This window comes from Genypterus blacodes, unplaced genomic scaffold, assembly GCF_046128005.1.
Source record: "Genypterus blacodes isolate CSIRO-AG114 ecotype Tasmania unplaced genomic scaffold, CSIRO-AGI_Gbla_v1 ptg000012l_1, whole genome shotgun sequence".
Taxonomy (NCBI): Eukaryota; Metazoa; Chordata; class Actinopteri; order Ophidiiformes; family Ophidiidae; genus Genypterus; species Genypterus blacodes.
Window position 1 is genome coordinate 2,309,671 of NW_027466826.1, and position 26,242 is coordinate 2,335,912.

Below are 26,242 nucleotides of genomic sequence, written 5' to 3' on the forward strand. Positions count from 1 at the left end.
TCACACAAATGCAGCCACACAGTTATCCATGCTGACCAAATGCATAACCCCAGAGAGTGTGAGAACCTCTCCACTTCATCTTTACTCACTTCCATGTCACAGTTTGTTTTTTTGTACTTGCTCTGGTGTAAGAGACACAATTTGAACTTCTGGGCAGCAGCTGACCGAATATAAAGTTTAGTTAACCAAAAGGAAGTGAGAGGAAAGATAACTGTTAAGAGGAAATGAGTAAATACAGCTAGACAGATGAGTCACTTGTTTATTCCTCCCCTAAGAACCCATTATTCATCAGTTCCTGCTAGAAACAACTCCAGATCCTTCCTATGACACAGACGAGACAACTCTAACACATTGCTTAAAAACATTATTAACTTTTTCCTATGAGTTAAAATTGGACTGTCGCAATTAATTCAATCATAAATGGACTCCTTGATTGATATTTTAAATTTTTTGAAACAGATTGAATCACTTATTCTGCAATATGGCCCCCCATAAAGTTACCAAGCCAAACATTAGCAATCGTCAAAAGATAATCTAATTGTGTGAGTGGCCTAGCCTATATGTCTTCAACGACACACAAGTTTGATCGATGGTACATATACTATAAAATGCTATTTTTATAAAAATGTACACATTACTTGCTCCCAACAACATAAACACAACTTTGTTCACCCAAATAAATTGTTGCTTTTCTCCATCTTGTCTCTCCAAAGAAACCAGACTCTGATAGACACACACCATCATATTGATCACTTGGTTAACATACAAAATAATCCGTAGATTAAATAATTATGGACCGAGTTTGGTAATGACAATCCTGCATAAAAGATCAATATTTGATATCACAAACTGCCATCCTTACCTGATTCAGAGTCCTCTTTCATTAGACCCATAAATCCTAAGGACAGACAGCACAATGCCCCGTGAGCCACTGAGGTAATGAGCCCACTGTGGAGATGCTATCCAAGTGCATTAAATCCATCAGCCACTTGTTGAGTGCAAGCGATCCAAAAACACACAAGGGAGAGCGGAATCTGGCACACTTCCTCTTCCAACAGCAGAAAGCCTCAAACATAAACAACAATACAACAACTCATCAGTCTAATCCTTCATCCAATAACTAGTTTGGAGAGAAAACGGAAAAAGAATGATAGGAAATCGAGAGAGAGAATTAGGAGACAGGCCTAGCAGGCACTGGGGAGTCAATTTAGCAAAATGCATACAGCTGCTCCCTTAATTCACACAACCCTCTCCCTCCCCCTGCGACAAAGCCACCAACAGCTGAATGCGACTGCAGCATTAGCATATGTAAGGGGAAAGTAGGTGGCACTGCTGGGTGGGGGGGGGAAAGACTGCTGGTTGTTGGGGGTGGAGGGGACCATGACATTCACAGCTTCTCTAGCTGACAGGAAAGAGAAGAAAAAGAGGGAAAAGGCTATTGTTCCTGGGAAAAGATGTCCGGGTCAGCCTGTGACCTTCCAGGTTCTGTGTGATGGCTGACATTTGGAGCGGCTGGAGCAGCGGGAGATGGAGGAATCCACTTATATGTTCCCATCCCAGGAACTACAGCCTGGTACAAAGGTCGCCCTGACAAACCGAACCAGCAACCATGACCACCTTAAGCACACTGAGATAACAGGAGAAATACGGGTGCAGAGAGGGGAATTGCCGCTCTTTCAAAACTGATAATCCCCACTGTCCACATGCCATATGCTGAGGCTGCATATTTGTTACCTTCAGCGGAGGCCAAGACAGCGGGGAGGAAGGGAGGGGAGAGGCTGTGCTCCTAAGAACAAGAAAGAAGAATGGAAAAAAGGAATTCAGCTCAGCGGGACCTGGCTCTCCACTGCTCCACCACAAACAGTTGTGGGTGTAATGCAGGGGTCAGAGAAACAAACTTGGGACCTTAAGATGTATGGCATAATCAAGTGTGACTTGGATAAATATGAAGAATAAAGTTTAAAAAAAGTGATTATTCTTCGCTTGTGTAATGAACACAATTAAGTTTGACTAAACTTAAATGGAACAGCACTAAAACAGTGTCATTCTAACTGCTTCCTGATGACTTTTTCTTTGCTCTGTCTGTCTGGTGGGAGGTAGGAGCATGTTAATAGCAGGAAATGACAGACTTTAATCAAGCTGAGTGAATGGCAGCAAGTATAGGCCTTTGTGCCACATAGGGCTTTGATCCAGGCTATGCAAGCAGCTTCTCAGCTTTGATTTAAGTTGAAGGGAAGGAGCGAGTTTTATTTGAAGAGTGGGAAACCCCAGGAGGTAACACTTAAGAGTTCTTGTCACTGCATCCCAGCAAACAGACAAACTATTCATCAGCCTACACACATGTGCAGCAGGGCCTTCACTCCCACAAACACTGCTCGTTTCCACATGGACGACAGGGTCTGATGGGTAATTTACATACCAGGGCTAGTCATTACACAAACGGATACACATGCAGTGCAACCCACATTCACAAACACTAAAAAAACATTTCTACCGTCTCATTTTTCACTGCAGAGATACCAACTGACAGTGAAAGAAACCTGGACATTTGCCATCAAAGGAAAAACATACATTTTGGTTTCAAAGATTATGAAATTACAAGCTACATAAAAAGATATACAGTACCTGTTTTCGATTATCAAAATACTTTGGGGTAACACTCATTATGCTATGATTACATCAAGTTGCATTAATGGATTTTTGATCACTAGTTTGAGAAAACACACTCACCGAATCGCAGCCCTGACACAGTATACAAACAGCTAATTACAAGTTGAATCAGGCTTGACAGTTTGAAAACGACCCAAACCCATGAGCCAAGAGTGCTGTTTGAGTCTGGCTCGGCCAAACGTACACTATAACATAATGTTTCAAGTCAGAACCCGGTCATGGTTCGACCAATTTGTGTGTGAGTCTGGCCTGGCCCATCACAGAGGAGAGAGTTTTGAAACCGAGCTTGAACGGAACCCCACGCATTTCTGTCAGGGCCAAAGCCTAAACAGTTGAGAGCGGCTCCTCCCAGATACCAAATTGGTTGGTTATGTGATTTATGTATGTGAATATGAACAACAAAAACAGAGGAAGGGGACCAGAATGGGCAAGGCTGAAGAGGAAACATTTTTTTAAAGAAGATGACAGTAAATGTGTCAAATAAACAGGTTTGTTCGCTGTTAAAGGACTTGGTAACCTGATTACTAATCACAAAGATTAGCTCAAAACAAAACATAACCATCTGGTCACTTTATCCGTAATAAATTTCTCTGTGAATTCACATAATTCAATTTACTATATCATTATGTACTTAACATTAGTGTGATATAAAAGTACATACAGTACATCATAAAAGAAGAGAGTCTGCACAAGGGATAGATGGACGTTTGCTCCATATTGGCTACCCATAGGTTACAGCTTGGTAGATGCTTGGTGCCCTCTGGCCATTCATGCGGGTCAGGCTGTGCGAGCTTGTTTTGCTTGTTTGTCGGTTTACCGTGCAGCTTCTCAGTTTGAATTGGCTGCCTGTGGTCTGTTTCTCTCTTTGTGATTCTTTGTGGTTTTGGCACTGTGCACAACCCGTACACACTGCAACTGTCATTTCATTTGATGCTCATTGTACTGTCCATTTTGACGGGGATTTTCATTTTAGTTTTAGTCCTGCTCAGAATTTTAGCCATATCACAATGCCTTAGTTTGTTGTCCAAATTAAGTTAATAAAATTGCTTGTTAGCAAAAGCGTATAACAGTCTTTGTAGAAAAATTAACAATGGTTCAATACAGGTTTACCAGTACTACATAGAACTATCTACTGGAGAAACTGGAAAGATGATCTTGTAGCCTGACCTTTCATCTCTTTGGGAAAGGTAATGATAAGGCCAAACACTTAAAACGTTAAAGGGTTCAGATTTCATGGGCTATATGAGTATAATGAGTGGAGCTCACATCGCTTGAAAGATAACCTCTTGGGTGGCTCAACTCAAACTCCAGGAAACCCATGAAGACTATAAAACACAGTATGGGTGTGCAAGCCATTGAGGCTTGTTTTGTAATTACAGTACTAAACAGGTTAAGGCAGTATAATGTTGTGAGGAACAAAGGCTTTTGTCTGATTGGTTCCACAAGGGGGTGTTTAATGATCAACAGAGAAGTCAGACACCTGAATCTGATGAAATGGTGCCAAAGTACACTATCATGCAGGTGTGATACGTCATTTGATGTATTTTGGGTACTGTTAATAATAACTGCATGGTGTGGTGAGACAAGTTTTGTCCTAAGTTATTCAGAGAAGGATAGGAGCCGTATTGGGAAATGGCCTGTTCCTCCTGCAGAGAGGGAGGGACGAATAGCAGCTGTCTGGCAGTACGAAGACATCCCTGAATGTCACTTCTCCCAATCCACCCCCTCCGTTTCTCTCGCTCTACCTTCTCTCCTCCTCTGTTAGGTCAGTGTCAGTTGTCTCCATTCATCACAGAGCAGGAGGCTGAGCTGCCTGCACCGTCCTTCCATGCCACTCCATCTTCGCAAAAGAGGAGGAGTGAGAGAGAAAGAGAAGGGGGGGGCGGGGGGAGCAGGCAAGCGAGGTGAGGGGGTGGAGAGTAAACACTGCCTTGGCATCCCTCTAGGTTGTTGCTAGGCAACTTTTCCTGCATACGGCTGCCATGAGTGACAGTGGACCTCCCTTCTGAACAATGTAAGTTGAGGGAGGGAAAACCAGAGGAGCAGGAAGCATGTTTGTCAACCTGGGAACACATCAGCACTAGATTTTAGCAACACAGAACAAAAACAAATTAATTACAAAAATATAAATCTGTATAAAGAAAATAGAAAATATGATCTACAGATTTAAGCAAAACCCAGTTCATACAAAGAAAACAAATGGATGTATTTTTGAGTGGCAACTCTAAGGCTGCTCTCAAACCAGGCTGCATTAGAGTTTGACTGTTTGTTACAATGTATCTTTTTTATTGGTTTGGTTGGTTGATTAACAGTGATGATGACCTTCTCATTCATTGTTCTTTAGCGCACACAGCTACTCTGTCATTGGTTCCGTGTTTGAAAGGACACCAGCAGAGGTCAAAAATGGATATTGAGCAAAGCTTCCTCAAGGTGACACACCACAAGGTTGGGAGTCACCACTCAGCCCCAACGTGCAGTGCATCGCTCACCACAAAGCAGCCTAACTACATCATCAACAACTTTAATCACCATAAAAAGCAATAACTAGCCTCAGGCACTGACTGATAACGCTGTTGCTACGTCAGCTCTTTGTTCCATGTGCTGACTGCGCCGCAGGGCATCGGGATTGTGGGAAGTGAGGGGAAGGACGTGCAGATGACTCTCCACGGTGCAAATATCGCCTGTCATGTGAAAGCAGCACAGCTATACAAATGTCTGAGCTGGGACTTTATAAGCACAATAACACAATACAGCACCAGGACAGAACAAGAAGACAAAAGTGAGTTCTGATGTTGCGACAATGCTCTCCTTCTGTTACTGATCCACTTGACTAATATTCTTCAGTCCTGAAACTATTTCTATGAAAATAGCCCTTAACCCCATACTAATGTATCAGGTATCACTTTCGTTCGGTCCATGGAAAAAATGTGCTCTCATCGGCAATGAACTGGACCAGGGTTCACTTGTAAACAGACACACCTGAGTAAGAATGTGTTAGAGTCAGAGTGAGTAAGAGTAGGAGTTTTCACACACCAAACAAGGTAGCTATGCGGGTGGTCAAACACTGCCATTGGCACAATGACGATGGCTTTGGTAGTTTGTTTATCCTGGTGTTATTTACATTTTACACAGACTCTTTCATTAACTACGACCATGTGATTTAATTCTGTAAAAATCCTGAAGCACAGTGCCAGATTACCACCACAGCCTGCAAACTATACTTTGGCAAAAGTTGGCAGAAACCAATAGCTCGGCATAGTTGCGTGCAGCACAGATGAAGTTCTTCATCTATAGTGCAAAAATAAAGCGTTTTTGATGATTGCATGGGCTAAAATTAGCGTGTGAAGAAGAATCACTGGCCAGAAAGTTGCTTTCATTGGAAGTTTGGCAGAGGAGACTGTGTTGTTTGCCAGATCAGGGGTGCAGCTCAAAGGATGTGTGCTACGGGAGCGCGCAGTGAGGAAGCAAAAGAAAGTTGACGTTAGAAACCTAAGTGTTAACGGCAGCACAGAAGGGTAGGCAATGGTTCCAGTACCCCTAGATCTCCATGGAGGATACCAGATGCACAGAAGATGGCTGGCTAAGGGGTGGCTGGAAAAACTAGCAGTCTGCTGAAGGTCAGATTAAGGATGACAGAGGGAATCTGAACACAACAACAACAACAACAACAACACCACCGACCTGAAGCAGGTTTTTCAAAGTGAGGACTGTGGCCATCTGGAGCAGATGCTCCGATGCAGCAACTTCTTCCTGTAATTAATGAAGATCTCCAAAGGGAACAGTCTGATTAAGTGAAAACTGTTCTTATTCTCCACAGGCCATGTTTCCAGCACTCGCAGAGAAATGGCTCCGACACAATTCCTGGGAACTAGGCGGCTTTGGTTTGTCATGCAGCTGGCATCTTTTTTATGGAGTCACTTTCAAAGCTTTCCCCTACAAGTGGCATCAAAAACATCTGTTCCCAAGGCAGCCACCCACATGAGAGATTGGACCAGTCCTGGCATGATGGCCAGCAGATGTAAGCAAAAAACTGACATGCAAATGCGTATTCAAAAACCCAGACAACCATAACAAGACAGTAAAGACAACAATGTGCCGAAAACACAATGAGCAGTGAAGGAGAATTGCGAGGAAGAGAGAGGTGTAAAAGGGGAAGTCTAATGACGGGGATGGGGGATGTGAATAAGAAGAGGTAGTGGATGGAGTGGTTAATGAAGCGCACGAGAATGTCCAACCCAAACTTGACCTCTATCTTCAAAGCAGCACTGTTATAGGTGGAGGAGTCCAGCAATGCATGATTAAGTAGCAGTGGCACAGCCTTGTTAGGTTCGCCCTGGTCTGGGTGTGCGAGGTGGCTTAAATGTGCACTCTGCTTGTTCAGAGCTGAGTAAAACACTGTGCATCATTAAGGGAAGTGTGCTTAAGTACCGTCCTCAGGCATATAAAGAGACTGCTAGTGGGGGAAGAGAGGATAGAGGGAGGCAATGGGAAATGGTCCGAGTTATTTCCATTCCCTCAGCCCGTTTATGGAAACATTATGGGCGCGAGGTGCAGTTCTCACAGAGGGACCGAGGATGTGGAGAACAAGTGAGGGAGAGAGAGAGAGGGCCAGAGAGGAAAGTGCAAAGAAGAGAGTGAAAGAGAAATAGGAGGAGGCACTGTAGAAATGCTGCTTTTAGCTGTTTTCCCTGGAAAAGAACCTTGCTGTGTGTGTGTCCTACATTGTGTAGTTCTCCCTCTGGCAAAGGCCACAAAAGCCTCCATTTATCTATCCTGAGCATCTTGCCTTATTGAGAAAAGCTCCTGAAAAGCTGGCAGCCATCACGTGTGCCAGGGTGACATGGCTTTTCCCTTGTTAACACTTCAGTCTTACAGCCAGAGTGTGCCCGACACAATCTCCAGCCGAGTGAGGGATTACTCCTGCCGACAAATGGGGGAAAGAGAAGGAGTACATCTGTGCTATATATTTGCATTTCTTTGGTTGAGATCACAATGCGCCACTTGACTCGATGGAAAGCGAACATTCTCAGTCAGGCGTGAGAATCCCACCCCATCAATGAGGCCTTTTTCCACTCTTTGGTTTCTTTAACCAGGGTAACAGCGCATCATAGCAGCTTGCACCAAACACAATCTGTCAACTAGACACAGACTACGCTAGCTTATTCACGATTCTCTCTCATCAGCTACTATTTACTCTGTGTTCTTGGGAGTAGAAATGGAACCATGTGCAATTCTAGGACGTTGCAATGTGCGCTATTCAGCAATCTGCAGCTCTAATTGCAGAGTGAGGGGAATTTTCTACATCTCTAACATTGAGGCACAACAGCTGCAGCTGGCATGGCATGCGGTGGGTGTGTGTATAAAGGAGGTGTGGCAGCTAAAAGGGTGTCAAAGCCTAACCTCCTACTAAGAACCACCCACACGCACGTAAAAACCACAGTCTCACGCGCATGCACACACACATGATGCATACATTCACAGAGCGAGCTTGCGTTGCTTAGATTAAAAACATTAACGGCATACCAAGGAAACCAAAGAATCGCACGGGGGCGATTGTGAGGTTGTCGTGAATGCCACTCATCAGCACATCCCTGATCTCTCTGATTTAGAGAGGAGACAGCTGCCAACTTCTCTAAACACTTCGCTTGCAAACATAAGACGCACACACACACACACATACGCCATTCCTCCAGTCAGTGGGTCACAGCTCATTACAACGCCATCCCCATCATTGCCTGCTGGATACCTTGGTCATATAAGAGGATGAAGTGTTACCACCAGCTCCGCCTTTTGTTTTTACTTCTTTTTCGTCTAAAACAGCCGCCCTCGTTACGCTACCATCTCACCATCCCCCCTTCCTGAATGCTAAATGAATAAAAACTGTCCAGGGAGATAAGTGCGGATGAATTCATTCCCCCCGCCAGGAGCCAAGTGCACTGATCCAACCTGACGTGAGGCCCCGAGTGATTGAGTCAACTTTGACCTTTAGATATTCGCAAGGCCAACGATCTGATGAGGTGTTCCTATGAAGGGGGACGGAGAACGGAGAAGTGGGATGGGGGATGGAGCAAATCTCCCAACAGTCACAGCACATTATGGCTTATTGCACACGGCAACATTTCCTCCAAAGAGACTTTTCCAGTTAATGCACATGGAATTCCGTGGGTATTAATATTTATGTGATTCAGAGAGACATGGAGAGAGCTGGAGTAACATTTTATTTTGAGTACTTCTGTCACACTCAAAAAGAGATCAGTCACCAGATGAAGTCTGTCCTTAATTGCAGAGCTGGATAGGCTTTGCACCAGTATCCCAAATAAGCACAGATTTCCTTATTCCTCTCTTCCTTATCTCTCAACTGCAGCAGGCTCTAAAGGATGTCAGAAAGATGGGAGTGTTCAGAGAAAGCACCAGGAGCCAGCAGCTGTGCGAGGACCACCAACCTGGTAGAATCAAGAGAAACCGCTGTAGATTTAATGGAATATTATCCAACAGAGCTGAATAACGATGACCCAGGACCTTGTTTATCTCATTAATAATAAATCTAAGGACAAATTCATATGAAGTTTGGGTTTAGTGCCAGCATCATCAGTGCGATTCTTTGGATTTGTGTTGGACATTCAAACACCATCACTGAAATATGAGCTCAATCTGTTGCAGAAAATAAAACAGAAGTAGGATCCTGGGGCACAGTGGAGGCCTTAAGTAGGTTACAGGACCCAGCAGTAAACTGGAGAGCAGCAGTTATAAAGTTCATAATTCACAACAAATGGTCTTTGCTAGAAATTGTACTGTAACATTAAGTATTTAAAGTCAATCTTTTCACCATTATTATTATTATTATTCTCCCAAATGTAATCCAGATAGTAAATTATACTAAATCAAAAACCAAAGGCTTCTAATATGGGACTACTACCCTCAGCGTGCTTCTAGTTCAAGGTCTATGCAAGGAAATGGTTTCAAAGAACAGATATACATTGTAAAGTGCACCTGAGGTGACAAAGTAATAGTTCAGCAGCAGGTCATGAAGTCAGCAAAACAGCAGCTCTGACTAACCAGGGCACTGACTGTGTTTAAGCCAAGCCTGGGGAAAAGCAAGGCATCTCCTCAGGGATCTGAGCCTCAGACTGCCTTTCACTGAAAATGAAACAAAATGGCAGGAAACAATTAACCTACGCTCTTTTCTCTATTTACACTCGCCCAGAAGATGTCAAATGTCACTGTCTAGGAAAATGGACCTTCGTGTGTGACCTGAAAATGTGAGTGGGGGTCTCACAAATGAGGTTGTTGTTAGACAATATATGTTTATAGATATTTGTTAACAGGTGCTATGGATCTGAACTGTATTAGGAACTACTTCTCTCAGAAAGATCCGGATTAGGAAATACACAACACCTTTAGTGAGTTCCCTGCTTACATTCCCACTGCGGTAATGGAAATTTGTAGCACAGTTGTCTTTGAGTTGTCTTTTTGTTATCTTTGTGTAATCAAGGTATTCTTCTTTCAGAGCTGCAGCATGTCATCAGCAATTCTGAGTTCTGTGAAACAGCAAAGTCTTTTGATGTACCTTTTCATTTCAAATGGATGACTCAGTCTCTCTGGATCTGCTCATCTGTATAAAGCAATAGAAGTGTCTCAGTCCAGTTTCATGGGGTTTTTATCTTCCTCAAATTTCAAGCAAAAACAAGCTAAATGTGAGGAGTAGAAGTTCCAGGCAGTATATAAATCATTGAAGAGTAACTTCTCTAAAGTAGGAACTAATGAATTATGGCTACTGGGTTATGATTGCAAAATGAAGGAAATATCATGAGTTGATGAAAAAGAGGATGTTATGCAAAAGGCACTCATGTTCACCTTTCATTTTGACACAGACATAATATAGATAGGTCAAGTAAAATATAAAGCTGGAAGTGAGCTTTGACAAATGACCTTTGGTGTTTGCATACTTAACCTAAACAAAACATATCTTGGTAGGAGCAGCGTAATTACACAGCTGGTCCTGCGGTCAGATATACAGCACCTGGCTGTGTATGCATTGAGTTCTGGCATGCGACCATTCAGTTGAGAGCTGAACTGCATGTGGCCTTGTGGACCTGTTTACATTTCAGTGAGGTTCACAGGCCTTCAGTAAACATAGCCTGGGGAAGGTAAGCACGGCAGAGCACAGTGTGGCTGCGAGGCATTGTATGAATAGTTGAGCAGAGATCTCTTGTTAGGATCTTAACATAGTGTCTGGGACACTGTTCGGCTGAACGCGTTATGTAATCTCCTTTGGAATGACTCCATCGTCTTTAAGGCTGGCGTCCCATATAAAGACTCGCATTCACTGACAAATGGGAAGCCCCTGTAGTTCTGGATCCCAGAACGTCCCACCCCCTGTGGCTAACCTCCAAATGTCCACAGCAGCTTTCAATACACTCCGGCGGACAAGGAGGAGGAGGAAGAGGAGAAGGAGGAGAAGGGGAGCAGTTGATCTTCTCCACATTGACGGTGTGATTACACAAGGAAAAGAAAAGAAAAATCAGGCCACTGTCGATCCAGATCATTATCCTACGTCAACGGCCCATACAAATCACATAAAAGGGAGTTCAACTGATGTCGCAAATAAAGACATGGGGGGGTGAACAAGGACGATGAAATATGCTACTCACATAAGCACTGCTTGGCTGGGACATGGATCCATCAACACATCGTACTTCAACTCATCTCTGCTTCTTGTAGGATTTATCATACACACCAGTAACTCCAGTATCTCACGCTTATGTAAAATAGTCACAGACGACGATCAGCCAGGAATGACAACAGGCCAAACAAGCCCTTGTACAAGTCATTTTACACACTGTGTCTGATTTCTTCTAGCAAATTAAGAGCTAAAATCATTTTGACAGCTTATCTCCGCAGTCAAATGAAAGAAAAACACAATCACAATAACAAGTGCCACTTTGTTGAAACTTACTAATTACAATGAATGGAGTGGCAGCATTGTGCAAAATGTTCACATTCCCTGTGACATACTGCCTTGAATAATTGCAATGAAATTATGCAAGAAACTTTCATCATCATTTGATTTATGAACATATGGAAAAACAAGGTTCACGTCATTCAGCCAATATGTTTTGCCCGTTATTTTGAACACAATGACAGGCCGCAGACCATGATTACACACATTTGTTTCATGTCAGTGAGCTGGCGACATGAAAGGAGCTTACAAAAAACAGATACTTTCTCACAATTGATAAAAGAGCCGTTTAGGAGGAAGCTCCTTCTTGTAAAAAAGGCTGATTCACAGCAAAGGCGCACATTCCACAAGTATTATGCATGAAGCACAATGGCTCAGTGCAGCGCCAAGCAAGCAGTGTAATCAGTACTGCTAAACCACTGCAACACAAGCACACTCAACATACATACATACACACACTTCAATAGGCTGCTCAGATTGTGGATAAAGCTTTCATCATCCACAACATTTCAAGCCTAATAATATATTTGATGTATATTAAAAGGAAAGTATGACCTCATTTTACATGACGCATTGAAATACCTATTGAAACGATCCCAGAGCTGCTGCGGGTTAAATTGAATTTCTACATAACCTTACGCTCAATTACAGTGTGGATGCACTACAGTGCACTCGTGAGGTTAAGTGAAGGATACTGGCCCGAGCAGCGATGCTTCAATGGTTTACACACACATACCATATATTTTCTCTCGCTCACACACAAACACACCAAAGCTGAGCACATTATGGCACATCTGTCACAGCTCTGCTCCATTTGACTTGTTAATTACAATCAAGCTCTACCAGAAGCAGGCCAACACACTTTTTACGGTGTAAAACAACTCATCCGATGGCCGTTTGCTCACCATGGCTCACCCTACGGCAGTCTGACACGCCTATATTTTATGAATATAAGTCAAGATTACCCTTGCATGTCTGTGTGAGTGATTTTAGAGATATTTCAATTTCATATTTTCATGTTCTGCTGCTAAATAACATGCTTTCCTATCACCCAGACCAATCAATGGTTGGAGAGTGACGGGGGAGAGAAAGAAAGGGAGAGACAGGAAGAAAGAGAGAGAGAGAGAAACGATGAGCCCAAGACACATCCCGTCTGGAGACATCATGCTGGCTATCATCCACACCCAGTCCAGCCTGCGTATTCAGACAGGACCTTTCCTTTCTGCTACAGTGGGAAGGAGGTATGCACAGCAGCACAAACCAAATCCCCTCTTATCTCTCTTTGGACGCTGACTGTGTCCAGAGAGGTCAGTAGTTCCCGATTGTCTGGGCCCACTGAGGGGTATGCAGACAGAGTTAACCCCATGGGTCACAACTAGTCCCTGGAATCAGTGTCCCTCGGGTTAATGACTGGCCAGCACTCATTCACTCCATTGTGGCCCAGTGACAGACATGTAGACAAAACATGTAGGGAGGGTCAGCAACTTTCTCTGGCCTCTTCCCCGACATTCCTGATATGGAAACTAATGAGTCCCTAAGGGAACAAGGCAACAGACATAATTCATCTTGGCAGACACATTTTCCTATATGCCTGACTATAGCAAATCCATAATGCATGGATGTTTTTAGGAAAGATATTGTTCAATGATTAACTATGTGAAACTAAGAAATGATCTTCCTATGCACACAGTTCTGACAAGTGGTGTTTGCGCCACTGACCATAGGCAGGGATTGCAATGAAAGGATAACAAAGTAAATCCGAAGTTAAAACCACTGTGTCCACACCAGGAACAAGACCAGATCCTCTTAAAAAGACTGCTGGATATAGCACAAAGTGGGAAGACTGTGGTTGCCCTCCATTTTGTTGTTTGGTCTTGATGATCAAGCAAAAATCACAACCGAATCATAGTTTACCATGCAAGGACAAAGAAGGGTGAGCATGTATGTTCTTTTTCAAAATATTTGATGATTTTAAAGATGGCGGTCCTCCATTATAAAGTGAGCTGACCTAGATTTTAGCACCGTCTCTGAAGATCAAAGCGATTATCTCGGGGATTACGCATCCTTCCAGATAAACAGCCAAATGTCCTCACCCCTATAACTACAATCCAGTGTGTAGTTGCTTTGTTGTTTCACATTAACTAAATAAAAATAACTCGCTATGAACATATGCTTCAAAAATGACATTTGAGTTGCATGATCTATGTTGACTTCTAGGGCTCCATCTAAAAGCTTCTGCCATGGTTAAGATCATGTACAGTAGATCCATCTGTCATCTGTGCGTGTAGGATCGAGCTTAGTGCAGAAGATCATGTCGGATCAGCATTATGGTTTTAAATGGTCATGATTTATACAGTAGGTTCACATGCTCGTGTTTTCATAACCAGCGGGTGTGTGATGTATGGGCATAATGTAGTGTTTACATGCCTATTTTTCCCTATTGGGAGTAACAAAAGAGCCTGAAAACAGCTGCAGTCAGAATGTGGCTGAGCATGAATCATCGCTGCTCCAGCTAAAGTTATCAGACATCTAATCTGATTGTATCCATTCATCCATTAACAGTCCAGCAATGCTTGAACAGGCGGTGACGGCAAAGTGGGTCATCCAAAGGATCCGACCCCTTAACCTGTCTGGGCCCCCCGCGCCTCCTGCTCACCCCTCCAGAGGCATGGCTTCATGTCACCAGAGGTTGGCAGGGATCTTCGTCAGCGATGACAATATCAGCGTTTGACTTCTAACTGTCACACTACCATCTGTTCCATCCAGTAGTTTACCCTCCGGCCATGGCAGCGCTGCTCCACTTAAGTGTCCGTGGCATGGGTACCGGCTACTGGTGGGTGAGTGGCAACATAGTACGATATTAAACTGTGGCGCAGATACAAGTCGTACTGGACAGGAGGGATGTACGGGTGTATCATTTTTAGGTTACATTTTATTGTGATCACAATCTTAAGTAATGCAATAAACAGACACTTCTGGTCAAGGTGACAATAACATTTTATGCTCATACCAGAAATCTATTTTAAGCCCAAAGTGACTATCTGAGTCCAATGTGCAACAACCGACAAGGTCTGACTAACTGATTCTACATCTACTTGACACAAACAAACAAAAACAAAGCTGTGTGCAAGTTGGAGTCCAAATATGTCCTCAAGATGCATGCCACAGGCCATGACAGCTCATTTGCGCGTGGCACATAAACAGTGGAAATGCAGTGCTGTGAAAAGGCTGTTGGCATCTTTAAGGGTCCCTGATGCCTGCTGACAATATGCTAGCGTCTGAGGCAGGTTGGTAAAAATGCCATCTTAATAATAAAAAAAAATACACACACGCACACACACACACACACATACACAAAGTCATATAAAGTCTCGTGCAGGCAAGAATGCCAAACATCCCCAAGAGAACCCAACATGCTAACAATGGAGCCGTAGCGCTGTGAATGATGAATGTGGCACGTATGCAACACACATACACACACATACGACGTGTCTCAGCTTTCATAGGGATGTCCTTTAATAAAATGGGTACTAAACACATTACTTATATGTCTCTGTGTCAAGACAGCGACCGTTTCATCTTACATCGGAGAGCGGCAGGTGTAATATTACATCTCCAGTGACTGAGTAGTATTGCTGGCACCGATGACGTCAATATCTGAGACGGTTATCATTCATCACCATTACAATTTCATTTCAAAAGCTTTGAAATCCTCTAGTGGAAGAGTCGTGCTCATCGTTCAACGGGAAGCCACATTTCTAATATTTCTGTGTGATGTCTTTATATTGAACATTGCACAGTAAACCACACATCCATCACGGACAGACTCCTTGTGGTACATAGGATCAATTCAGAAAAAACATCAATCGGATGACAGCATCTGTGCTGTCCCTGACAGTGATGTGTGGGTCCTAAGCCTTCCATAAATCCAGACTGCAATCATAACAGTGGCTGACAAAAAAAGAAGGAAAGAGAGTCTGGCTCTCACAACAGGAGCAGGCAGCATGTGATCCCCCCGTCTGCTGGTTGGTTGGTTTTGAAGCAACAGGATTTGGTTCGGAGGTCTATTGTGACTCCTGGCTAGCCGGCCAGCTCAGACTAGAGCAGGTTTCCTGATCCTCATCACATGGGTAGGGTGTGGGATCTATCGGAAGGGGGGGCACTACTCAGTTCAGCGTGCCTCTCTGGCACAAAAGGCAGAAATGCATGACGTCTGAACAAATGTCGGCCTGGACTAAGTCCTTTAGCATTTTCCTCCCACTGTGTTTCAAATCATGGCCACTCAGCACACTGGGGGCAAAGCACCGTGGGAACAGAGGCAGACATGGCTATGAACTAGGACACATACTGGTCAGTACTGGGCACACTGGGGTAAGAGGGAATTCAAAATAGCCACATATGTTTAGTCACAAAACTGAAAGAAGAAAAAACATAATAACAGCCTCAGTTATGTAAGTCCAGCTCACCATTTCTTGAAAAAAATGTCTATGTCACAGACCAGACATACCCACTGTAACTCTAGTTGGGGCGTCTCCACGCTGACTAGGCTAGAAGACATCCTAAACAGCTCTGCAATGATAACAACTGGATATAGCCTGTAGGCATACCACAGGAAGCCGTTTCTCTGCCAAACCTGACAGGTGCCTTTTTGTTCCAACTGAATACCCATTGTGCACATAACTTTATTTTGAAAGACATATCTATCCGGCTCAATTGCCCATTGTCTAGTTAGTCATGCAGAAGGTGTTGTTAAAAGAAGATGAGAACATAGTCTTCAGGGCCTCTCGGCACCTAGTCGACTGCAGAATGCAAGAGATAGCCTCCACTGGCACTGTCATTATCATAGCTGCTCAATATAGGTCTCCTCCTGGTAGTGTGCAAAGCTGGAACCTCTCAAAACATGGCAGTGCGTGAGACAGTAGAGCATCGTTCATATCAGGTAACTGCAGCAAGAAAGATCTGCATATATGTTATCTTTCAATCATTCATCTAACCGAACATCATTCAACAACGGCAGCAATGTAGAATTTCCAACAGAAATAACATAGCAACTGTAAACATTCTAAATTCATTAACATGTACAGTAGGAATGGAAGGCAAAGCCACAGACAGGGGAATATACAGTAGGTTGTGTGATTGAAACATTACATTGCACAGAGTATGAACACATGCGGGTTAATTGGGTTGTTTCTTGCTTATGCATAATAAAATTAGCTGCACATGACTGCATATTTCTCTTTGCCCATTACTCCAGCAGAATGGTCAGTTATGAAATCTGGGCTTTAGATACTGTACATTAAGTTCCACTGTGATTGCCTCCCTGATGCTCAGGCCTATGACAGCTTGACTTAAGCCAAACACTTGGGTATTAATGGAAAATATGTTAAACGTTGCAATAGGCTATAAGTATACTGGGTCATTCTTAAAACACTCCTGCGCACGCATACTTAGTTTAGCACAGCGCCATGGAAGACTAATCTTTCCGAGACATAAATACCTACCAAAAATAATGGTGTCGTATTGATTTTAATGCTCCAGGAGCAAATAACTCTTTAATTCTGATCTTATGGGAGCTGTGAAGCATTAAACACATAAATCCAAACAGAGAAAATGAGAGTGGAAGCGTATGTTTACACTCAATAACGCCTAGTTGTTGTGTCTGGAGCTCACTAGCAAAGGCCTGTTTACTGCATTCCCCTTTGTTGGGAATTTTGTTAAACTTCCTACAGGAAGACACAAACGGATATGATGCTAGAAGACAAACAATATTTCATTTGTTTACTTGCCCAGGGAAGCATACACTGTATGAGGCAGCAAGCAATAAAGCAGGATAGTACATGCTGTTTACATTATAACCAGGCTGTCTGGGACTATTAGCTTGCTTTATGGAGAATCCAAGCAACTCTGATATGGGTACAATAATTTGCCTTAAAATGTTCTACTGCTACTACAAACGCATATCTAATAGGATCATATTCCACAAATCGGTGCAGAATAAATCAGAAGGTAAGTTGTTTTTTTTCTATTTATCCTGGGATTCACAAAACAATTGGAAATGCTTATTATGGTGGCCATGTGAAGGCTTTGGTATCCACGAGCTGCTTGAACACTGATGTCCTTACCGCCCCCTACTGTTGTATAGAAGCACTGCACTACACAAATTCATTCAGAACAGTTCAGTGCAAATAAATCCTCCCTCACACACACACACGCACGCACATGCACAGTACACTCACAGAAAAAACTCCAGAACGTTCGACTAAAAAAATACGTCCACGCGTGTAATGATCAATGATAGACGATATTAAAGTGAAACAGGTCAAATGTGGCTTTCAGGGACATGGATATTCAGTAAATGAAATGTGGTTTGCATTGAGTTACGTTTACACGCGAGGCCTGGTAAAATAAACTAAATGAGCAAACTAAAAGTCAACAATCAAAAAATACCAGAAAATACTTCTCACTCTACAAATGCACGCACGTTTACGCTGTGGACAAGCCAATGAAACATTAGATCCTCCCGATTCCTTTATGTCGGTCGCTGAGAATTAGCACGCTTTAGTGACTGTGTATAACTTTGTTCTTTCTGTTTACTGTCACCAAAACGCGCTGCTGACTTTCTACGCCTTTACTCTTAATGCAGCTTCACACTTTTACAACAGCCTTGACTTCTACTCTTCTGTGGTTTGTTACAGAGGACAAAGCGAATTCGGGCTCTTACCTCGCAGACGCAGCGACGTTCCACTCAGATTCAGTTGTATGTTGAGTTATTTATCCTTTAAAGGGGTGAAATAGTTGCGGCTGCGGCGTTCGCTCTCGCATCTCTTTCTATGTCAGCCTCCAGACTGAAGAAGCACGGACTAGCACTATCCATCCAGCACCCGACACTGATGACAACACGCAGGGACGAGGCTCCGCCCATCCGATCCCTAACATTCTCCAACAGCTCTGATTTATTCCCTAAAGGTTAGATGAATGCCCTAAGTGGTCATTTTCACCGGAGATCGCTTATCGATGATATTGATTGGAAAAGTGGACAATTGGAAATTCCTTTGTGGATGTTATTTATCTTCGCACAAAGTATCCCTGGTCGTATTTCTCGCATTTATTTACAGTGCCACTAAATTATTTATAATAATTTAAACGTTTATTTGTTGTTGTTTCGAACATTGCATTTACGCATAAAGATGTTCTGTGTGTATGCTATTTTTATTGGGATATTATTAGATCTATCATTTCTTTAATAAAGTTCTTTACAAAAAACAGAAAGCACACAACCACTGTGCCACTGTACTGTGATCTAGCTTCACTCCTGCTCTGAGAAATGACTCTAAAGATCTGATTGTTGAAGGAAAGGGATGTTTTGTTGTCTACTATGATTAAATTGAAGTATGAGCCTGTCCAGTAATTGACTTGTTATTAAATCAAGTGTTTCGATTCACCAATAAACTCATTTAAGTCCTAAAAGCTCCACAGCGGCACTGTCTGGTGTACCGAGGAACAGCTGTGCTGCCAAAATGATGTTTGCATGGATACTAATCTTTACTTTTCTGTGGTTTGTATTTATTCATTTATTTATTAAGTAATTGTAGTTTCAATATATTTCATTTGTAACAGTATCAGTTCTCTTTTGCAGAGTTGTTTATTTTAATTTCTTAATGTTTCGACTTTGAATTGTACCCCCACAACTGTCCGACACACACACACGCATACATAACATTGTTGTTGTTATTGTCCTTCTGTGCTAAAATAATAAGATACAAATGAATCGTACAGCACGATTCAAACTACATTTCCCATGCATTTCCGGCGCCGAACGACGTAAGATATCTGCGACAGCCGTTTGTTTGGTGCGTTCGTGTAAACCGCGGAACTTGCACTTTTCTACTGGGTAAAGCAATTGGAAACGCCCTTGAACAAGAAAATCGTAGCTACTCGTGTTGTAAACAGCAAGTGGAATGAAGTTCATTTTCTGAACTTGTAAATTTACTTTCAATTCTATTTGTTTGTGACAAATACATTCACTGAAATGATCGTCACTGCTAAAATACGTAACAGTGCCACTTTCGTACTTGTTTTTGAGTTGTTAAATCATTCTAAACGTTGTTTGTGTTACTCAAATTGCAAATAAAACGAACGCTTTCTCGGATACTTCCATGTTGTTTCCCACTTGTGTTGCTCGAACCGGTCCAACGTGACGCAATTCAGATTTCCGACCTCCAAAGAAAAATGAACGCAACGTGTCTCCATGGAGTCGATGGAAGCCGTTAATCTGGAAGCAGCAGCTTTTCAATTCTCGCCATTTCCATGTAGTTGTAGGTCCTTGTGTTGATCACTTTAAATAGGCCAGGTCAGCTATACATATTCAATATGGAGACTCTGTTTTCATTTGAGGTTTTGGTAGAATATGTCCTGATCGATAAAGGAGGTGAAGTTTCGGATGAGCTGGCTCTCGCTGTAAGAATGTTGGATTTCCCTACACTGCTCATCCATCATCTTGAACGAAAGACTAGCGCCATTAACCAGTGCGAACATCACGGGGAGGATAAGAAATACTACTTTCAGAGAGGCAAGTCTTGTTTCTTCAAAATTAACCCGGACTCTCTGCATGGCCAACTGTCAAACACACCTCTCTATGTGATGGTGTTGGATGTAAAGGAAGACATTCCCAAATTGGTTGGGACCTCTTTAGTGTCACTGTCTAAAGTGATGGACAGAATCAACTGGGATGTGAAGCTACATGGGGTTTCCACTCCCTCCTCACACGGAGAACGAGGCCTTGTTGGCATCTGTAACCTTGTGGGAGAGAAAATCGGATCAATTTCCCTGAGTTATAAACTGGCAAATCTTGGTACAAGTCTACAGGCCCACATTTCAGAAAACAAGAAAGAGGATAGAGGAAAACATATCCAGCAAAACAAGGAGGAGAAACAGGATGTAACTGCAGAAACAGACTCTGGATGCATCCCGACAGCCGTAATGGACAAATCTGTTTGCACAAACACCCAAAACAATGGATCGTCAAATGAGTACATATGCGTGGAGGAGGAAAAGCAAGACATTCATGTTTGTGTTTCCACCCAGACAGAAAACAAGTCAAGAAACAAAGAGCTGCAACCGTTCAAAGAAACTGAAAGCACCTTTGAGGAGAAATTTAATGTTTTCTGTCCCCCAAAACTCTTCTACTCTAATATTTTGGAGGAAAAAAGCAAAAACGAAGCGCAGTGTTACAAATTCTCAAAACTACATTTGGAGCCTCTCACACTGGATGAGACAAGCTCTGAAGACGAGATGCCTGAAGACAGAATTGCACCTCCAGTTCCACCAGTCACGGAGGAGAGAGCGAGACATAATGCGAAACCATCGAGCGACCGGGAACAATCTAATGGGGTCGGCCCAAACGTCCTCAGGGAAGCGTTGGGACAGTTACCTTTGCTAAACGCTCTTCTTGTTGAGCTGTCGCAGTTAAATGGTCCGAACCAACACCAGCCCTTGTCTATTCATCCTCATCTTTCCTGGCTCTACAGACCCTCTTCCACAGATCCTTCAGCCGGGAGGGAAAACTCATCACAAGAGTCACAAACAAAATCACAGCAGAAAACAAGAGAGGTGGCCAGTCCTGTTTTAAAATACCTGAATTCCCCTAGAAACCATTCTACTCCAAGAGCGAGGCCTACATCTGAAAGAGCGATGAAAAAGGCACCAGGAAATGATGCTCAAAAGGATAAACCCCCCAGGAAGAAGCTTGTATATGGAACAACTAAAACATTTAATCTCAGGCTGAAACAAAATGCTTTTCGAGAGGCAGAACGTGAGTGTGTGAAATTAATGCGACCAGAGGCTTTGTCAGATCCAACCAAAGGAAAAATAAACACTCCCAATAAGCTTGTGAAGTACAGCAAAGTAAATTCAATGTTAAACAAAGGTTCTGATCTTTGTGAAAATGTTGAGACGGTGATAGGCAGCATCACAGTCAACTCCACATTAAACAAAACAATCACACTAAAACGCAAAAACACGACTGCAGATCAAACATGGTCTGAATGTGACGGGATCAAAGAGAGAACAGACGCGTCAAGAAGCAGCAGAGTCTGCAGCCCGAAATCATCACTGTCAGAGTCCAGCAGGGATGGGAGGGAGGAAGAGGAGTATGCTGATGACTTCACCAGCCTTGACACAAGTGATGCGTACTCTCCCGACCCTGTGAGTAGTCCAGAACCAGCTGGAGCCAAGATGCAGAAGTCTCCGGTTTGCCTTGATGTCTCCAATTCTGACTCGGGCTCAGAAGGTGTCCAGAAAAGACACGTCCACCCTGTACCCATCCAAGCATGCAGCTCACCACAGCAGTCTCTAATGGGCACGCACATCATTAGACCCAGAACCCAAGCCTCTGGGCTCAGCTTTTCCTCCAATGACGAAGACGGGGATGGGTCGGCTTCCGTCCAAACAGTGCGCTCCAGGAAACTGGGGAGAGACGACAGCAGAGACGCGAAGAGCCCCGGAGCCGAGAGTCTCACATCATCAAGAGGTCAAAGCGGCTTTTCAACCAAGAACAGCAGTCCAGTTAGAGGACTCTCTGTAGAGACCAAATCTCCCTTTTATCAGCATGACTTAGAGGAAATAGAGGATGAGCTTGGTTCTCTGGATTTCAGAAATAAGTATCAGCACATCTCTGAGCTCGTTGCCAACAAGCTGCCTGGTTACATTGTTTAAACAAATCAGCTGCATTTGTATCAAAAAGGGAAGAATAGCAGTATATTTTACTTTTCTGGCAAATATTTACTTTTTTATGTTTTTCTGTCAGTTACAATGCCTGACTGCTTTATTTGTAATAAAGAAAGCGTTTGTGAATTAAACGTTTCAGATTAAACCGTTGATTATTTGCATAAAGTTGTGGATCATTGCCAGAGGAGGAAGAACAGTGCACATGCAAAACATTTCAGTTATAAATATTGCGAAAGGAGTGCACCTCCTGGATCTTTTCCAGTCTTCTGCTTTGCATTTGTCACCAATATTTTATTTGATTAGCAAAACAGGAACAGCTATCTTGAGTAACTGGTGTGTTTTACATGACGCTGTTATGTTTGGGACGCAACGGAAAAGATGTTTGAGTACACATATACAATATCAACAATCTTTTTCTATACCTTGTGGGTTTTATTTTTACATTTGGAGGGTTTTATAACAATATAAAACTAAATTTTAACTCGTTTACCTTTCATGAAGTCCAGGAGTCGGACAAAATCAAACGCCGAACTCGAGCGCGCATGCGTCAACTCAATGTGTACGGAAGTGGTTCAGCAGCTTGGCGGATGTTTAGGGCAGAAATGTTCAAACACGTTTTCTTGACAGGACCTCCAGGTAACATATAACACACAGCGTGTTCGGAACTGTTGGGGATAAACCCGGAGTGAAACGAGAATATTTAATGAGTTTGCACAACTAGACTTCGAATGCAGAGCGCTACAGCGTTACGAACAAATGTAGCTGATATAGCTTTATTTTTCTACCGGCTTTTCAAACTTCGTCATCAAATCAGGCGGCTGGTTGCGTAATACTTTACCTAACTTTTATACTTTTTTATGACGAGCTGCTAGGTAGTTATTATATTCATATGTGTCACACCGCCAATTCCATTAGAGTTCCGATCAGCAGCTTTTGCCCACTAAAAGGTTTTTATAATTAAAGATCGAGTACTCAAGGTGTCAGTAATTGCAGTGTATGCACTAAAAGTACGTCATGCACAAACCTTACAGTCTGTGAAGAAGGAAAAAAATAAATTTTGCAGGTTTATTGACTGTGTGTTGATTTTATGCAGGTGTGGGAAAAACCACGCTGGTCCAGAAAGCCTGTGAGGCTTTAGTGTCATCGGGTGTGAGTGTTGGGGGATTCTACACAGAGGAGGTCAGAGAAGGGGGCCGCAGAGTGGGCTTTGATGTTGTCACGGTGACAGGAGAGAGAAGCCACCTGTCCAGAATCAGGTAGCAGGGGTGTCATCCTATCCAAATTACACGATCTTGTCTCTTTTATCATGTTGTTTTTAGTGACCTTCACCTCATTTTAATTTGCAGAGACATCGCTGGTGTGTCTCATGGAAGAAGGGAATATACAGTTGGACAGTATGTGGTTGATTTACCTTCATTTGAAAGCCTGGCTCTCCCGCTCTTCAGAAATGTAAGACAACAATTTTTTTTAAATACCCCCCCATCAATAGATCACAGTAAGCAAACACTGCCCCCCTCCCCTCTTTCACAAATCCTCAAGCCTTTGATTTTCTTAAAATTGATGGAATAATTGGAAGCTTGCAAAGGCATAAATTTCACACTGACGTTTTTAGTGTTGATGGTGCCGTCTGGCTGTCACTGACCGTGATAAATTCCACTTGTAAACTGAGCTTGAAGGGCTGCATACACATGTAAGGTAAATGAAGGTGTCTTTGCCCCGATGGGACATTTTCCACTTTAATCACTGCACATCACTCATTGCATTTAGTGTATACATATATACAGTACTGTCGCCCATCACACATCAATCTGTGACATTCAGCATGGGAAACTTTTGCTACACAGGTTAGATGATCCAAATGGTCACCAATGAAAACGTGTTTAGGCTGTTTATCTAATGATTGGTAGTCAGCACAAAGACATGTCATGATTGAATATTGCAACTTCTCTCATTTATCTCATTCTCCTTATCACGTTTTCACACATTCTCGTCATTTCTTCTACTCCTCCATGATGGCTATTGATGACCATTACATTTATTTTGGTGCACATCCAGATCCAGGGAGCAGATTCAAGAATTATTTGTTACCATTGACAGACAAGGCAGTTTTCCATATTTGTGTCCATTTCTTCACATCTACTGTATTGCACCAAACACGCCCTGCTCTGAAATGAATGTCAGAGTCTCAGTTACATCAGCCCAAATGACTTATTGAAAGAAAGAAATATTAACCAACAGGTGCTGTTTGATCTGGGTGCAGCTAGTATATGCTTTGACATGGGGCACCAAATTTCAGTACAGTGACAAGCATGCCACTAACATTCATCAACCACTAATGTGTAGCTGTGATGAGCTTAATTCAGTGGCAGTTTGATGCATCTTTGATCGTTACAAGAAGGGATCTCTGTAGGGAAGTATATTATTTGAACAAGATAAATGCTGTCTAGGCTTGAGGCTGCTGTTAATGCCCTCTCATCCCCAGGTCGGGTCGCCAGGCGGGGGTAGCAGGAAGGTGTTCGTCATTGACGAGATTGGAAAAATGGAACTGTTCAGTCAGTCCTTTATCAAGGCAGTGAGACAGACGTTGGATAGTTCTTCCTGCACCATCCTGGGCACCATCCCTATCCCTAAGGGCAAACCACTGGGTCTGGTGGAAGAGGTGCGGAGCCGGAGAGATGTCAAGGTCTTCACTGTGAGTACAAACACAAGCTCACACTCTTGGAAAAACAGGATATTTAGGTCAATTTAATTCTCACAATAGCTGTAGAACGCTATTTTCACTGTATCCACTTGGTCTTAAGAGGCAGTGTGTCTGCTCACTAACGCAGAAGGGCCATGCCCCGCATTAACCCTGCCCTCTTGCAGGATTATCTCTAAATCATGCGTGACTGATTCAACAACAAAGGATGGTCTCGAACGTCAAAATAATTAATCACGGAGAATTCATAGTGATGGATATTACTGTGCAAAATGCTCACCATGTGAAGTACCTATGATGGCAAACAAGGCTATCAGGCATTGTGAGTCATAGAAAACTAACTATGATTGTTAGTTGGTCTTGGAATAGATCAGAGAGTAAGTATGTACAATCTGATTGGACCATCTCAAAGAGCAGGTATTGGAACACTGCTGTCTGACCTGAAGGACCTTGAAGATAGCACAGATATGAGGTTATCTGCTTTTATGTCTGGTTATTTCTTTACCCTAAACTCCTAGGTCTCTAAGGAGAACCGAAATGTCATTCTACCAGACATTTTATCAGCACTACAGGAATGTCTGAAACATACAACCTAAGATGGAGAAGATCCAGTCACAGAGGGGAAAAACCTGCAGTTCTGTACGTCTTCAGGCTGACAACAAAGATTATTTGTTTCAATATGTATTCATGTATGCACAGCCAGACCATTCAGTGGACCATCCACACACGCTCCATGACGGGGTTGTGACCTTGAGCATCCTGAACAGCCGCTCTGTGTCACATGCATGCATTTATGTACACAATTCAATTTTTCTTCTTTCAAATACTGCCTGTAAATGGATTGCATGCTGAATAATTTATTGCTAGATGGAGCACAGCAGTGGAATCTTTCAGTTAGTACATAAATATTCTTTGTCGGCATTATTTAACTAGTGTTCATACAAGGATGTTAACCCTTCAAATGAATTCCCTGTTCATTACTGTATAATTTTACTGTCTTTACTTGGATGAGTGGTTAAATCTTTGCACTACGAGCCTGTCACGTTCTTGCTTTGTTGGCCGGAAGATGTGCTCATTGAAAATCAATATTTAACGGTGCAACTATGCCTGAGATGCACATGGTTTATTCATCCATTACCATGAATAGAATAAATAAATGAAAGATAAACAATCATTGTCTTTGATGGTTT

General features: G+C 42.8%; 3 protein-coding genes across 6 annotated transcripts in view; 2 read left to right on the forward strand and 1 right to left on the reverse strand.

Moving 5' to 3' along the window:
* LOC143010220 (signal-induced proliferation-associated 1-like protein 2) overlaps positions 1-22,898 on the reverse strand; it is an 82,431-nt gene extending 59,533 nt beyond the window's left edge. For 3 of the 4 annotated variants that reach the window (XM_076162452.1, XM_076162459.1, XM_076162437.1), the window contains exon 1: positions 18,351-18,501. The gene's annotated coding sequence lies outside the window, so the exon portion shown is untranslated. Of the gene's footprint in view, positions 1-18,350; positions 18,502-22,844 lie in introns of those variants that run through there. The other variant, XM_076162445.1, reaches the window with a different exon arrangement.
* Positions 19,888-22,463, forward strand: map10 (microtubule associated protein 10). The gene has a single exon (XM_076162472.1). The coding sequence runs from the start codon at positions 20,000-20,002 to the stop codon at positions 22,340-22,342; it is 2,343 nt and encodes a 780-aa protein (XP_076018587.1). The 5' UTR covers positions 19,888-19,999; the 3' UTR covers positions 22,343-22,463.
* A 21-nt stretch (positions 22,899-22,919) lies between the features above and the next one.
* On the forward strand, positions 22,920-26,242 carry ntpcr (nucleoside-triphosphatase, cancer-related). The gene is made up of 5 exons (XM_076162494.1): positions 22,920-22,990; positions 23,448-23,610; positions 23,701-23,803; positions 24,837-25,046; positions 25,571-26,242. Exons 1-5 carry the CDS (start codon positions 22,942-22,944, stop codon positions 25,646-25,648), a joined length of 603 nt encoding a protein of 200 aa, XP_076018609.1. The 5' UTR covers positions 22,920-22,941; the 3' UTR covers positions 25,649-26,242.

Bases quoted from the DNA above. Each gene is read 5' to 3' on its own strand.
- map10 (XM_076162472.1), top strand. From the start codon at position 20,000: ATGGAGACTCTGTTTTCATTTGAGGTTTTGGTAGAATATGTCCTGATC.
- ntpcr (XM_076162494.1), top strand. From the start codon at position 22,942: ATGTTTAGGGCAGAAATGTTCAAACACGTTTTCTTGACAGGACCTCCA. The intron at 22,991-23,447 runs GTAACATATAAC...GATTTTATGCAG, and splicing joins TTTCTTGACAGGACCTCCAG to GTGTGGGAAAAACCACGCTG. The intron at 25,047-25,570 runs GTGAGTACAAAC...CTAAACTCCTAG, and splicing joins GAGATGTCAAGGTCTTCACT to GTCTCTAAGGAGAACCGAAA.